At 43.3% G+C, this 15,475-nt stretch overlaps 1 protein-coding gene across 1 annotated transcript in view; it reads left to right on the forward strand.

The window, feature by feature from the left end:
- The first annotated feature begins 1,248 nt into the window (after nt 1-1,248).
- Nucleotides 1,249-15,475, forward strand: part of RNF38 (ring finger protein 38) — a 107,685-nt gene continuing 93,458 nt past the window's right edge. Inside the window, exon 1 of the mRNA XM_014260979.2 lies at nt 1,249-1,774. Within this exon, the coding sequence (XP_014116454.2) occupies nt 1,249-1,774 (526 nt within the window). The remainder of the gene's footprint in view (nt 1,775-15,475) is intronic.

Consider the following 15,475-nt stretch of genomic DNA (forward strand, 5'->3'; position numbering starts at 1 on the left):
GTAAATGCAGGATTTGTGGAAACATTTCCCACACACAGCATTGCACAGGAGAAGGCAGCACTACCGTGATGCGCAAAATGAAACGAATTCTCTGTCTGCACATTTAGATCTCAAAGAATTAGTTAGTCCACCGAGGACAGCAAGTGTTTACCCCTCTAGGTAGTAAATTTCGCTGTGAATTTTCTTTGTTAACGCGGGTGTAATTTTCCCCACCATTCCGCCCATCCTGAGAACCAAAGCCGCTGGGCTCGCTCCGCACACGGAGCTGTTTCTCCGCACCGCAGAGACGCATGTTCCCGGGCACAGAGGCATTTCCCTTACTTTCAGAGAAAATCTTAGCTGCGCTCCTAGAGTCTCCTCAAGCCAACTGACTTGCTAGAATGTTGCTCATCTGACAACGAAACCGGCGTCATCGTGACAGCTTAAGGACATCCCTTGTCCTTAACCTATCCCTTTACCGACATCCTTGACTGTTTTGCATACACCAGCAAGCGCGGTGTGTCCCTGTGAGTGATCGGTACCCACCGCCCCCCGCTGACGCCTGGATGGGGCGGTCCCCGCTCCCTACACGTGCCTGGGGAGGCCGGCTGGCCCGTAGATCGCGACCTTTGTCCCCTGCCCCGGGCCGTCGCCCCGTCCCGGGAGCGCCGTGCCGACTCGGGGGGCGCGGAGCCGGACAGCGAGGGTGAAGGGCCCGCGGCGGCGGCGCCCCGTCTCGCGGAGACGGAACGCGGCCCGGGGCAGGATGGTTCCGGGCTCTGCGCGCAGGGCTTGCTCGGGGAGGGCTGCGGCCCGCCGGGGTTCCCGGCATGGACCCCGCTCCCGCTGTCCCGAGGGGGCACCGCCGCAGTGCGGGGCGGCCGCGCCTGTGCGCGCCCCGCGGGTCGTCACGCCCTGCGGCAGCGCTGCTGCGAGCGGCGAGAGGCCTTGGGGAGGCGCCGGACTGCCGGCGGGCCGCTGGGGCTAGAGGCAGGGAGGGAAGGAGGGAGGCAGGGAGGGGGGAAGCAGGCGGGGAGACTTCCCCCTCCCCCTCGGCGGCAGCAGTAAGCAGCAGCGCGGCTGGAGCGGCCGGCACCGCTGGGCACCGGCCCCCGCTGCCCGACCGGCGGTGGGCTGCGCCCCGGCCGGAGGCTCCCCACGCCGCCCATGCCACCCACGCGTCCCCGCTGCCGCTGACCGCTCCGCCGGCTCCGCGGTGGGGCTGCTCCTGGGCCGGCGGCCGCCACCGGCCGGCCGGAGCGCCCAGCGATGCCGGTGGCCGCCCGCTCGGCCGTCCCCGGCACGCAGCCCGGCGCCGGGCTCCCTGCCCCCGCCCGCCAGGGGGCCCGCGGCGCCGCTCCGCGGGGCGAGGAGACCGGCGGTGAGCGGCACCATCGCCAGGCCGGCGAGGCGGGCCGGCGCGGCAGATGGGTGGCTTCTTCCGCCGCCCCCTTCCTGCCTGCCTTCTCCTCCTCCCCTCCGCCGCCCCCCGCCTCCTCCGTTGCCTCCTCCCCCGGTGGTGGGGCCGCCGTCGCCGCCTCCACCTCCCCCTCGGCTGCCTCCCTTCTCCCGGCACTCTCCCAGACCCGCGCCCGTGTCCGCTCCTGCTCCGGCTTCCCGGGACTCGCCATGAGCGGCGGTTCCGGTCGCTTACCGCCGCCCGCCGCCCTCTGCCCGCCGCCGCCCCTCCACGGGCCGAGCTTGCCGGAGGCGGGAGCGCGGAGCCAGGGCCGGGGCAGCCCCGCCGGGCACGGCGCACCCCGCGGCGTCCCGGGCGCCAGAGCCCCGCCACCAGGTGAGCGGGAGAGGGGCCCCGGGGGACTGGGAGCGGGTCCGGGCGTCCCACCCCCGGTTGGCAGCGCAGCCGGGCCGCAGGGCCGCGGAGTTGCCCTCCGCAGCGCCCGGGGTCCGTTCCCGAGTGGGGGCCACAGGCGGGACGGGACAGGAGGGAGGGCAAACTCCCGCTGTTCTGAGCACGGGGGAGGCGAATCGCCGGCGGCGGCTGGCGGCAAGCCATGTGTCGCCCGGACGGCAGCTCGGGGCCGCCTTTGAGCCGGTGCCCGGCGCGGCGATGGCTCTTTCCCCGACGGTCGGTCGGTCGGGATGCGGCGGAGCGAAGCGCGGGCGGCCCGCAGTGCTGGCGCTCGGGCGGGCGCCTCCGGCTGTCGCGCTGCTACCGCCGGCGCTCTCCAGCCCCTCGCCCCTGCCCGCCGGTGCAGCCGCAGGGGTTGCGCTGTGCGGGGCACCGTGTGCGCTCGCCCTCCAGCCTGCGTCTCATCACACTTAGATGTGCCCTGGGCAGCGCCGGGGCCTCGCCCGCTCTGCCGCCCTGCCTCCCTTGCGCAGCAGCTGCCGCCCTTCTGCAGCCTGCCGGCTGCGCCCCGCTCCTGGAAGGATTTGTGTGTGTATGTGTGCCTGTGTATGTGTGCGTGTGTGTGTGTGTGTGAGTGAGAGAGAGAGAGAGAGAGGGGGCGATGTGTCCGTGTCCATATCCGTGCCCGGAGCCAGGCTCCTCCCCTCGCGGCGGGCTGCCGGTAACTGCGGGAATTCACGGAGCACAGTGACTGGTCGTCGCAAGTTCCTGCGTGCTGCTCCAAAATCCTGACTGCAAGTTCGGCTTTTGGCTTGTGAGACCCCCGTTGAGTGTCTTCGGGGCTCTCATCATCAGTTCCATAGACATGTTTTTGGATTTCCTCTTAGAAACCGCTCCACAGCAGGATCCCTCTGAGGAGCTGGTTTTGGGCATGTGGTTCGTTCATCCTGAAGCTTCGATGTTTTCAGGACTGTGGTCTCAACATATGGGTTGATGTGCTTGTTTATAATCAAACACAAGAGCCGCTTCCAAGGCTATGCTGGAGTTTCCCACATGCTTATATTTAAACGCGTGTCTGTGTGGTTTTGGGATCAGGGCCTTAGATGTTTTCCTAAGCTGTTCTTTGTGAATGGCAGCCAGAATGAAGTTGTTTATACGTATGTGAAGTTACTAATTAGGAAGTGGTATGGGAGAAGGTCAGAAAACAAGACATCGTTCTTTGGGCCTGGAGGGTGAGGAAACGAGGTGTCTAATTAAGTCTTTTCTTAGAGTGTATTTTTAGTGGTGCTTATGTCTTGGGCACTTAGTTGGGTGATTTACCGGAGTCTATGGTATGGATGGTTATACTGATAGAAATCTTGCTCTGAAATGAAGTGGTTTTAAAGACAAGCTGCTCTTGAAATTCGGGATTGACAACATAATAAAGGATTACAATACAGAAAGTTAAGGGAGAGTTTGAAATTTTACTTTTGCATTGTATTACATGCTTCAAAAGCAGCTTTTGCTATGTCCTGAGACTGCACAGTACATGGGGCAGATTAGTCTCTCCCAGGCCTTCCAAATAAAATATATAGGAGAAAAATATTTTTCCAGTATGTGTTATATGGAAATGGAGGTTTTATCTGATGAAGCTTTATTTCAGTTTTTTGTTTTAAAATTGCATGGACATTCCTGGTATAGATGATAACCTTATCTTAAAGCCTGATCTCTCTTAATCTTCTTAAGCTCTTAGCAATCCTATAGACAAATTGACCTAGTATGCTACTGTTGGGAGATAAAAGCTTTTGTATTTTCCACGATTTGGAAAGTAATGGTAGAGAGAAGTACTCTAACCTTTACCACATAATAAAATCATCATAAGCCTAGGGTACAAAGATCTTAATGTTGGATTAAGGAATACTGGACTTTTTTGTTCTCCAGAAAGGGGCTTTTTTGGGGTTACTTCTGAAGTTTTGGTATGCACTAACATGGATCCTGTGTTTAATGGTACTTGCAATAGCCAGAATGATTTTTCTCAAAAGAGCTCTTGCAGACACCCAAATGAAGTTTTACAGTATACTTAAGTCAGAGCAGCAGGTAAATGTTTGTTGCTAGTCATTGTCTAAAAAATACATAAAACATTTTTAGGTGGTATGATATGTGGTTTGTATTATAATTTTGAAATAATGTCATAATTTACAGACAAATCCAGGGGATTTCTAGACTGGGCATGAGGAGTGTTTTTTTCTTTGCTTGCTTTTCTCCAAAGGGAAAGACTCTTCATGAAGGTCTATCTTTCGCAGTCAAATATATGTCACCAGAGGGAAAAATGATGAACTAAACTCAGGCATTAGGGCCAAATTTAGATTGTTTTGCTGAGCATCCTTAGTTGTACTCTTGATCCTAATGTGTTAACTTTTGGTAAAAACCCATATTACTATCTAATCTTCAGACATTGAGAGGCACTGCACTTTAAGCAGCAATTAAGATTGAGAGAATCTTTGCTATGCCTTTTCCCCCAGCAGAAAAATGTTCAGTGATGGTTTGGTCTGTTTTGGTGTTGTTTCTTTTTTTTTTTTTTCCAGTATGGAAAAAGTGTTTTTTCCAGTGCCAGCAGTATGGAAAGTCTCTATTCATGGCTGTCAAATGTGCAAGGATATTGGACTAGAAATGTTGCTGATTCTTTACTTCATTTAGAAAATTGATCCTGATCTTAAAAGGCATTTCACTTCCATAAAGTACTTTTCCTCCACTGGGGTACCTGCATCTCCTTGGTGAAAAAGAGTAATTTACCTAGAGGAAAGGTTGTCAGCTAGGAAAAATGTGTCTGTAGTGGAAAATCTTAGGGTGGTGTGGTTTTTTGTTGTTGTTTTTCAGGTCTGTATTGATATTCTCAGTTGTTGCAACATTTGGAAAGGAAAGATGGCTTTTGGAAGTTGTGCTGTATTTTAGACATGTTGTTATGTCCATAACTGGTGAAAACAGCTTTTCTCTTAAACGTCTTTGTTACTCGTATCAGGTCTTTGGATGTCATCTGTTGAACTTTACTAAGTCTACTTAATATTGCTTTCTATCCTTCTGTTGCTAAGTCTTTAGTTAGTTTAGTTGTTTTTAAAGGTGCACATGAGGTTAAGTCCTATATTAAGAGGGGAAATGGAAAGTGCTTATTTTGTCAGATAACTATGCATTTGCTAAGTCTTTCAGTTTGGAGAAGCTGAAACTTCTGCTGAAAGGATTAGTGCCAGTTTTCAAGCCTAGCTGGTTGTAGAATGTGAGGAGCTGGACTTCTTGTGAAGGTTATATGAGGTGCCAGTTAAGTGCAGTAGAAAGCTGAATTCTTAGTGGTTCTGCTTAATTCTGTATATGCTGAGCAGTTACAGTAGAATTGTATGTTCATATTGACACATACAAAACTTCTGTGCTTTTAGCAGTTGTGCATAGTTATACCATCTCTGTGTGGTATTTGTGGTTTTGTTCTCAAACTGGAGAGCAGTTAATGTGGCTTTACAGTGAGAGTCATATTTAATTCTGGCATGGCTGGTGATAGATACTAGTTTATTTATGACCTGGTGATGCCTTCACAGCTTTATAACCATATAAAATAAAATGAGATGGAAAGATACCTTCTTGGTAGGAACAAGTGAAGCATGTTCAATATGTGGAGACTTTTCAAGAGTTACAATTGATTTTGATAGATTAAAGAAAAAATAAGCAATCGAACAAAAAAAACCCACCGAAACCAGAAACTATCACTGGAGCATCTCCATTTTAATTTGGTCAAACTGTGATGTAATGAAATGGCTTGATGGTACTTCCTGGTTAGAATTACCACAATATTGTAAATCTGTTACTTTGCATGTTTGAACATAATCTGTTTTGGACACGAGATTGCAACAACCTTTAGCATATCAGAATTACTTATTATAATGTTGGTATGTTAGTTTCACTACCTTTGGATTATAAAGGAAGATAGGAGGCTTTGTTTTTTACATAAATTAGTTGTACTTTGAATAGATTATAATAATGACAGATCTAATGTTAATAGACATATAATAAACATTTGTTTCAAGAAGTTGGTTATGAAAGATATGAGTTGCATATTTATTGGATTTATTTGGAAAATAAATGCAAATGTACTTCCTTAATTATTTTCAGATAAGGTACTTCGATTTTATGCCATGCTCTGTGACTATCAGTTTTATATTTTTATTTCACTTTCACCTTGTAGTATTTACAGCAACTGGAAATCACGATTTTATGGCCTAAAATTGTTCTTTGGAGGTGTGCCTTTGGAGGTGCCAGCATCAAGGCAGCTCAAGTGGATGCTAGCAAGTGTTAATATACTGCCACCCCCCCCACCCCCAACATAAGTATTTACGGATAGTGTGAGACTGAAACAAATCTATTTTAAAGAAAATACATAATATTAATATACAGTTCTTCTGATTGTAGTTCATAGAGTATGAACAGCTTGATCCTTGTCTAATCTGTCATATTTTAGATGTAAAATATGCAAAAGCCTGGAAATTAAAAATTCAGAATATTCTCTAAAATACAAATTTCAGTTTAATAATAGCAAGAAGACCAGAGATATGTCTTTAATTTGGAAATGCATGCTCTGCTTTGGAACATCTGCTTATGAAATAATCTAAATTATCCTTTTGGTCTAAGACATTAAAATACTGAGCTTGAGAAATATTTTTGCCTTGTCACAGAAAGGTTAAAATGAGAAACTTCTGTAAAGACTATTAAGCATGATTGAGAACATTGTAAATTCTTGGAAAAGCTGTGTTTAATTAAAAAATAAAAGTGGGGTTCAGAGTTCTTTTCTTTGCCTTTTTATGTTTAGTTTTGCTGCTTATACAGCCCTTTTTCACCCACAAATTTTCTTGGCAAAATGAAATCCACATGCAGACAGAATCTTTTTGACCAATTTTTTTTTATTATTTTTCTTTCCCCCTGGGAAAGATAGGCTTTAAATCTTTTTCAACTAATAGCTTTGCAACCTTTTTGTTAGCTCTTGCATCTTAGGTATTTTAAATGGTCTTGTATGGCATCTGCTTCATATTGGAAGTTCAAATGGAGATGTATCATCTAAACCTAAGGGTTGTCACTGTTAATGTGATGCAAGATGTGGATGGGTTAACAGTAAGATAGGGTATCAGAATAAGAGAAAACATTACGATTTTTTCAGTGTCCTGGTTTTGGCTGGAATAGAGTTAATTTTCTTCCTGGCAGGTACTTGGGGCATCAGTCAGTGTTTGGCGACTGATGGTGTTGTGCATCACTTGTTTCTCTTGGGTTTTATTCCTGGGTCACCCCTTCCTCCCACCCTCCTCATCTCCCTATCCATTACAATTGTAATACTATATCATTAATGTTGTTTTAGTATTTTACTTTATTTCAATTACTGAACTGTTCTTGTCTCAGTACACGAGTTTTCCCTTCTCTGATTCTTGCTCATGTCCCACTGGCAAAGGGGGAGAGTCATGGAGAGCTGCTGCTGGTACTTAGGGTTAAATCATGGCACACTGAGAGCTCCCATTACATGAATATTTTAATAAGATAGTGCTGCTTTTCCCCACCTTTGTTTTACTGGGTTTTGTTTGTTTTCTTATGTTTCTTATGTACTTTTTTAGTGCCTTTTTTTTTTTTCTTAACACCTTCTGGTTGCATTCTTATATGCATATTCTAAACCATTTTTTCCATGTTTTTCTATGTGAACTACAGTAAATGCTTTGTTGTTAGAATCCCTTGCATAAAGAAAAGATCCTCCGTTCTTGATAGGAAAAATACTCTTGTTCTTGTGCTTTGATGACTTAAAATAAAGCTTCCTTCAGGAAGTTGCTTGTTGTGTAATGTAGGGCAAAGAATGCATACTTCACTTAAGGAAAAATGCGGTAAGTTTTTAAAATAAGTAATAAGTATGTCATAGGTATTTTCACAACTATTTTAAGCAAGCATGACATACAGTGTTTTCTGAACTTCTGAAATGCACACACATGCTCCAAATGTTCATTCTTAAAACACTCTTCCTTAGATTTTCTCAATGGACAGCCTGGCAACTGAGCTCTAAGCTCCGGAGTTGCTGTTCCCATTATCCCTGGCATTGTGTTTAGGTTGAGTCTCTCTATCATCCGTCTTATGCAAGCCCTTTGCCACCATGATGCATGAAAAAGTAACATCTGTTATCAGTCTTCTGCTGGGAAAGTGTGTCAAGATGCTTCTCTAATGTCTTCTGTAATAACTGGGGTTCTGCATCCAGACAAACGGTCTGGCTTGCTTGCTGCATTGTCTGGCAGCTGGTGTGGTGTTCTTGAACATAGGCTGTCATAATAAGCCTTCAATGCAACATTGTAGTATTTCAGAGTTCACATCTCTAAGCATTTGGGCTTGGTCACCAGTTTCTAGGACAATCCCAAATGGGAAACTAAAATATTAAAGGAAACTACTCTAGCATTTCAATTACAACAACCAAACCAAACCAACCCTCCCCCAAACAACAGGAAAAAAAGTTACAGCAACATAACCTCCTGAAAAACTTACTTAAGTCTTTAACTGAATTTCTGATCTGTGTAAGGTACACAACTGTAGCACAAGGGTGTGCAGCCAGTATCAGTAAAGAATATTGCTTTAACTTTTTAAACTTCTAACTTTTTTTAGAGGGTGTTATGATTGTATCTGATACCCTTTATGAATAGTGGAAATGCATTTCTTCCTGTAATACTACCAATCTGTACTTCCAAAAAAATGTTATTTGTGCTTGTGTGCTTTTTTTCTGGAAGGAGGGTATGAGGAAGGTAGTGATGTTGTAAGTTTTCTGCCAGCCTCTGGAGGAGTAAAGAATGAATTCTGTGAATCTTATTAAAATGCTTCATAATCTGCATGCCTGGAAGACTCCCTGTTAGGAAGCCTACCCTTAAATAGTCTCAGAATTGCTGAAAGCCATGCACTGTATTTGTTTGCATGACTTCTAGTTGTGTAAGAGCCCGAGGAATGGCTATTAAACCACAAAGTATGGCTAGAAACATTAGCTGTGTATATGGAACAGTTGGGTCTGTCTGTTGGAACAGCTCCTGTGTCGTATGATTGAACTTGCACCACACAACAGCAACATACAGTTTGAAAACATTTGCTGCCTGGTTTTTCAGCACAGCTGAAAGTTATCTCCTCTTTATCTTTTGCTGCTTGGCACCTAAAATATATTCAGGTTCCAGAGTGAGAATATTAGAGATTTGTGCTTACTCTCTGCTTGGGTTCTTGCTCTGTGAAGGTTTGGCTTTTAGGCACGTGGATACTTCTGCTTTCATTAAAAACCTGTGCAAATGTTTGCTGGATTTGGATTGTGGTGGATTTTTTTGCCTCTCTACCTACAAGTCAATGTTTTAAAGTGTTTTTTTTAATTTCCATTAAAAATGTGTTTATCTGCTTTTTTTAGTGTGTGCAGGCTTTCTGTACATATCTTTTCCATGGCATCACTTTTTTCCTGTTTATAAGTTGAAATGGCCCAGAGCCAAGCAGAGTAAGCAGTAGTTTTTGGAAAGAATTATCATGCAGATTTAGTAGTAGGATATTGAGCCTTTTGGCACAGAAACCCTGTGAGTCGGTAATCATTGTGGTTTGTGTGTGTGTTTTTGAGCAAGTTTACATAAAGTGTTTATGATACGATCTGAAAATTGCTTTTGCAGCTTATTTTGGAGGTTGGGTACAGGTTAGACGTCTGAGCTGTTTCAGAAATGCATTTTGATTTTTGGAGGCTTGGAAGTGAAAGCTTTTAGCTACCAGTGAGACAAGTGTCTTCAAACTTAAGACATAAATATGTGTTTATGTTTGTAAAGATCAGCAAACTGAGGTACATACTACAGGGACATTATTTTGAGAAAGTGAGTCAAGATGTGTGTGATGTTGTTTGTCATAAGGGCCTGTTGAGTTGGACTGAAAAAGTGAATCATAGAAAAATATTCTTTTCTTTATTAAAACTCAATTTATTTTTAAAACACTGTCAGTCTCTTGTGCCCATAGGATATTGGTTCTACTTTTATGCAACGAGGTACCAAAAATATTACTAATAATGAATTTGGACACTGAGGAAAAATAACTTACAGGATTTGTTGCATTTGGCAGCTTTTTATTTGATGAGGCATATTGAATATGAAGGATTAGGAAAAAGCTATGAAAGTGGTAAATATGGTAAAAATTTCTCAGTAGTGACTAGGATTGTGTTACCTTACAAACCTGGAAAAAGTCCAGTTATGGAACAGCGTATCTCTAGTGGAATCGTGATCCTCAGCGATGTCACTGATTACGTTTGTGGTGAGGACCAGTCAGTATATTGGGGTGCAGGTGTGCTATGCCGAGGGATCTTGACAGCCTGGAGAGCTGGGGACCTTACGGCATTCAGCAAAGGCTGAGGCTTGCACTGGGGCAGAGTTGTTTGCCTTCAACGAGGGGATTGAATGTGTGGGTAGCAGCTCCTGACCTCGTGGAGCTCGCTCGTTCAAGGGCAGCAAGCTTACATAGGGGCTGGAGCATGGGAACTGTGAGGAGAGGTAGAGGACACTAGGATTTCCCAGCGTGATTGAAGAGATGGCCCAGGGAGATCCCAGCTGAGAGATCCTAATGGCCTCTCTCCTCCTCTTATGGCAGATGAAGAAAAGTTAGTGCCAGAGTTTGGCATGCTGGTAAGGCAAGTCACTGGGAACAGGGCTCAGGCTGAAGCACCTAACTATGTGGCAGATATTTTTAGGAAGAATCTTCCTTCACTCTGAAGCAGAGAACTGTGGACATTATGAACCTTACAACTTTGGAGAGATTCAGAACTTTGCCAGACAAGGCACTACTTTAAATTGGCCTGGTCTGAGCAGGGGGATTGAATTATCAGATATCCAGCAGTTTCTTGCAGCCTTAAAACGTTCAATTACTGTATAGTAAGCATGTTACCTTTAGCCTGGGGATGCCTGTTTCAGGCATTGCAAATAAAGGAGCAGCAGTTTGGGACTGGCCTGATTGCACAAGGTCAGAAATGATGGTGAGAACTCAGTTTTCTTTGTCATACAAGTGTCACCTCAATTCTGTGAGACTGCTTTTTTTTCAACCTTGATGTTTTTCACGTGCTTTCCCCCCCACACACCCAAAAGTACCTTTTGAGTTGGGTATTTAAGTTATAAATGCTTCTGGGTAAAACATCAATAGCTCTGTATTTGAAGCAGAGCTACACTTCTGCCCTTCAGCCCTTCTTCCTGACTTACTTGCTGGTTTATGTACAGTCTGTTTTCATCTGACAGACAAAAGTATGCACTTCAATTTTTATTTTTCAATCCTAGAAGTATAGGGGATGTTGGGTCCTGTCTTTCCTGTCATAACTTGGTACAGAAAGTGCCAGGTAACTTAACTGAGAGATGTGTTCAGCAATGAGAGGGATTTTTTTCCAAGTTTGAAGGGTATGTAAAAAATAAAAAAATGTATTCACTGATGTGTTCTTATCCTTTTTTGTTAGTCTTTACCAAACCAGTGTTTCTAATATGATAACTCTACTGGTGTATACATTTTTTATAGTATTTTTAAGGGAGAATGGTACAAACAAGAATTCAGTCAATAATAGAAAATATGAACACAGCAGGAAGTAGGAAAAGAGTGAAAAACTGTAGTATATGGCCTCCTCAGGCTGCTTTCCCATGTAAAAGCGAAATTGGCATTCTTAAGTAAAGCTTAAAAATTGGCATTCTTAAATAAATTGTCATCCTTGTTTGCTTAGTCCTGTTTCTCTGTAAAAAGCTTCAAACTTGAGTGAGGCTTTTTGGCTTTTTAAAAAGGTTTCTAGTACATTACTGGTTAAGTATCAGATAAATTAGTCTGCTTTCTCAAGCAAACAGCTTGAAGGGATCTGATGCTATTTTGTCTGACTTATTGATCTGTGGACATGGGTAGTTGTTGGACAGTTAGACAGTATTTTGCTTCCACACAGCTGCAGTCTCTCTATACGGTCTCTCTGACAAGGACACAGGAAATAAAGGAGGATCTTGAGGAAAACCAAAGGAATTGCAGGGAATGGAAACTGTAAGGATTTGGAGGCAAACTGTGTTACTGCAGGAGAAAGCATAAAAATATATAAGAAAATTCCATGAACACAGATTTTCATTATTTCTGATGTTCATGTAACAACTTATCTCTTTTGAGGATCACTCTTAAAATATCTGTGCCATAAAAAAGAATTTTCAAAGCAAGTGAGTTGCCCATATTGTTATGGACTTGTTTCCTGTGAATTAACTGAAGATTCACCTGTATCTCTTGTTTATGGGCTGTGTGGAGGGTGTGTGGTAGGGTGGGTAGTGAAGCCAAACAAGGATGCCAGAGTATTCTGGAGTTACTGAGTCTTCATCTAGGTTGGGACAAAAGTGGTTTAAAAGCATTCTGAAACAAAGAGTAGTGCCATTTGTTTAATTTATTATTCTCTAGTGTTACATTTCTGCATTATGTCAAGATTTTGTTTCCTATCAGGTATTTTTTGGGTGCTGCATTTTCTGATTTAGACTGATGTCATAGAGATGTAACTGTTTCTAGTAACTTAGTTCTGCACCTTTGTGTATCTCCATTTTCTGCTGCTTTAGCCCCTTGGGACTTTTTTTGTCTCAAATAGCAAGAGAGGTGAAGAAGTAGTCTAATAGATTGGATTAGAAAGCAAGACATAGGAGATCATTCTACCAGTGTACAACGCTGTAAGAGAACTTAGTTTTCAAGGCACCATATCTAGTTATGGCCTTTTATATCTCTGGATTTTCAAAATAGGGTTGATTTTCCAGAAAAGAGATACCTGAATGATTGCCATCTAGAGTGGTTTTAATTTTGATCTTCTAAAGATCTTAAATTTAAACAATTTGAAGAAGAAATGTTGTCTAAGGTTTATTGCATCTCTTTAAGACGAAGGTCTACATAAACATGGAAGACCTCATGATCTCTGTAGAGAGAAGTAGGTGAGAATACTTTAGTGCTGTTTAGTACAATTGGTATGACTGTTATTGAATATCTGTGTACTGACATGCTTTGATATTTATTATGCAGTGTCTTTGGAGTTACTGCTTATGGATTGCCTGTGCTAGAAAGTTATGCTCTGTTCAATCAGTATATCCAGAGGGGCAAGGATGGTCTTCTTGGACATAAAAGTGACTTTGGAATGCTCATTCTGGGAGAGTTTGTCCTATTTTGAGAAACAGGGTGACTTATCAATATGACCATTTTGGTATGATAACCTCACTGTTCTTGGATTGTAGACACAGTGCATCTGAAGAATTGTGCCTTACAAATACACTTGTGTGTTCTCTTATGTAGACCATGAGCTTATAGGTGCTTGAAATTTCAAGTTTCTAAAAGCTGTGTGTGGTACTGAAAAGAAATTTTCAGCTATGCTGGGGCCCATGTGGTGCCTTTTTGGAGCATGGGTGTCAGCTGCCCGTTCCTTGCAGTCAGTCCATGTGATGAATTTAAGATATGATTTCCTATAAAACAATTGTGTTTTAAGGCTTTACCTTGCTTTGCCTAACTCTTGCTGTCTTAGGTTTGCTGCTCCTTGTGTTTAAAAATTTTGTGTTCCCCTCAGCTCATTTGAGGAAGCATGCTGGAATCTCCTGGATTGTTCTTATGGCTGTCCAGGCATTTTCCTTGCTTTTGCTACCTCCCAGACCAATTAAGCTTGTCCATTTCAAGGCTGTTGTTGGAGGAACAAATTTTAAAGTGCAGTAAAAAATCTTTGGTGAGCTGAATTGCGGCTCTTGCAGATTATTATGTTCAGCATTCTTGTGACCACTGAAGCTTTTTATGTTATCATTGGAGCAGTGGCATCAAAAGGGGAGAGCTATCACAAAGTCTTAAGAGAGGGGAAACCAGAACATGTGGTTGGTTATCTGTTCTCCAGGGCTGCCCAGAGTGCTCAATGGAAAATACAGCTAGCAGGCTGAGGGTGACGAATCATGGCCTGGGAGACAGACTTCTGGGACGTGAAAGTGATTCTCAGCACTGGTAAACAAAATGCTGTCTTGCTTCAACTGCTTGGATTCCTTGTGAGGATTTTGTATGAACTGCAAAACTGGGCTCAGAACATTCTTCTTATGATCTTACCAAGAAGGATTTTTGCTCATGATTTTTGCACAAGTTGCTATTGTTACAAATGTATTACGGAAGAAGGGAAAGTGGACTTGGTTGTTGTATATATTAAAAAGAAATGTGGCAGTCTGATCTCTGGTTAAGTCAGAACTTGTGGAGTTTTGCTCTGGCTATAGCATATTTTGTTTTGGAAAAACCTGGGCAGTTTTTTAAGTTTTTAAGCAGAGAGCTTAAATTCCAAATTTTCTCACCCAAACACTGCAGATGCTACTTTTCAGAAAGCATTGTGAAGCAGAGCAGATGGAGGCAGGTTTTTAGGAGCAAATTTGCTCTGTTGCCTTCGGAAGTGTGGACATAATTCTCACATCAACCACAAATAGTCACTCTTCAGCTTTGCAAATCAAGTATCATGAAGAAAGATTAATGTCTGATCTACTGGTCTGTGTTGATTTCACTCTTTATGCCTGTGTTTATCCTGTGCTTATTGTACTCTGAAATCTGTATTTGTAAAGAGGAGGGCAAGAGGCATTCTTCCAGAAGTCCGGTGGCTGATCTTCTTTACTATAGAGAGGCTATTGGAAACCTTTGTTTTGCTTTAAAGACAACACAGAAGCTGTTGAAATTGAAAAAGGTAGTGTGCTGAAACAAAAAATTGATATATCTCAAGTCGCAAGGTTGTTATTAATAAAGTCTCCTTTACATACACATTTCTGTTGACTGTTCTATATTTTTCCACCAGCTATTACTTATGTTAACATACTGGTGATCTTAAAGAAGGCTCGAGAGTTCAAAACTGGTGATGAGATGGCTGATGTAAAAATTCAGTGAATGTAAAATTCAGTGTATTAAGTTGTAATTACTTTTCTTTTGACATGCATACTTTGAGTTTGTTTGCTTCTAGAGACAAACAGCACATGGATGTGGAAATGTTCACAGACAGACACACAAACTTAGATACCTCATTTATATGAACAGTTATCCCTGTATGTCTTAAAAAGATCTGCCATTTGACAGTGGCCACAGTCCTCAACTTCTAATTAGCACAGTGCATTATGTAAGGTATGAAAAATAGGTTTGCTGAAACTGGCTCTATGGTTTCCTAGAATTATCTGTGCTGAATGCATTGTAAACTTACAGGGTTTTTTTTTTGTGAAACTTGTCTACAGTATGCAGTGGTATAGCTAATGATTTGCTATTGGGACTGGATGACCCAGCTACTTCAAAACTTGTCTTCCCATTCTGTATGCTACTTTTCCTCAGATCTTCTCTTCTGAAATATGCTTAAAAGTAAACTGGACTATATATATGTGTCTTTAAATCTGTGTATATACTTTTTGTGTAAAAGTGGAAGCCCTGTCTTCTGGACTGGAGAGAGGTATTCCTTCATTAAGAGCAAAAATGGTAGTTTGTTCAGTTGTAAAAAAAAAGCTGGTGATAACAATCCCCATCAAAGTAAGTTAGTCTCTTAAAATGACCATGTAGCCTGGATATAACTGCAGTAACTTGTCCTCTTTGTCAAAGTTTTCATGTCAGAGGGGTATTTTGTCTGCTAAGCTGCTAGACAAACAACTGAAAACTGCTGAGCTTTGTGGATATGTCACAGGTATT

Source organism: Pseudopodoces humilis, chromosome 4, assembly GCF_049639895.1.
Source record: "Pseudopodoces humilis isolate 2021_Gansu_Grassland_sample_001 chromosome 4, ASM4963989v1, whole genome shotgun sequence".
NCBI classification, from domain to species: Eukaryota; Metazoa; Chordata; class Aves; order Passeriformes; family Paridae; genus Pseudopodoces; species Pseudopodoces humilis.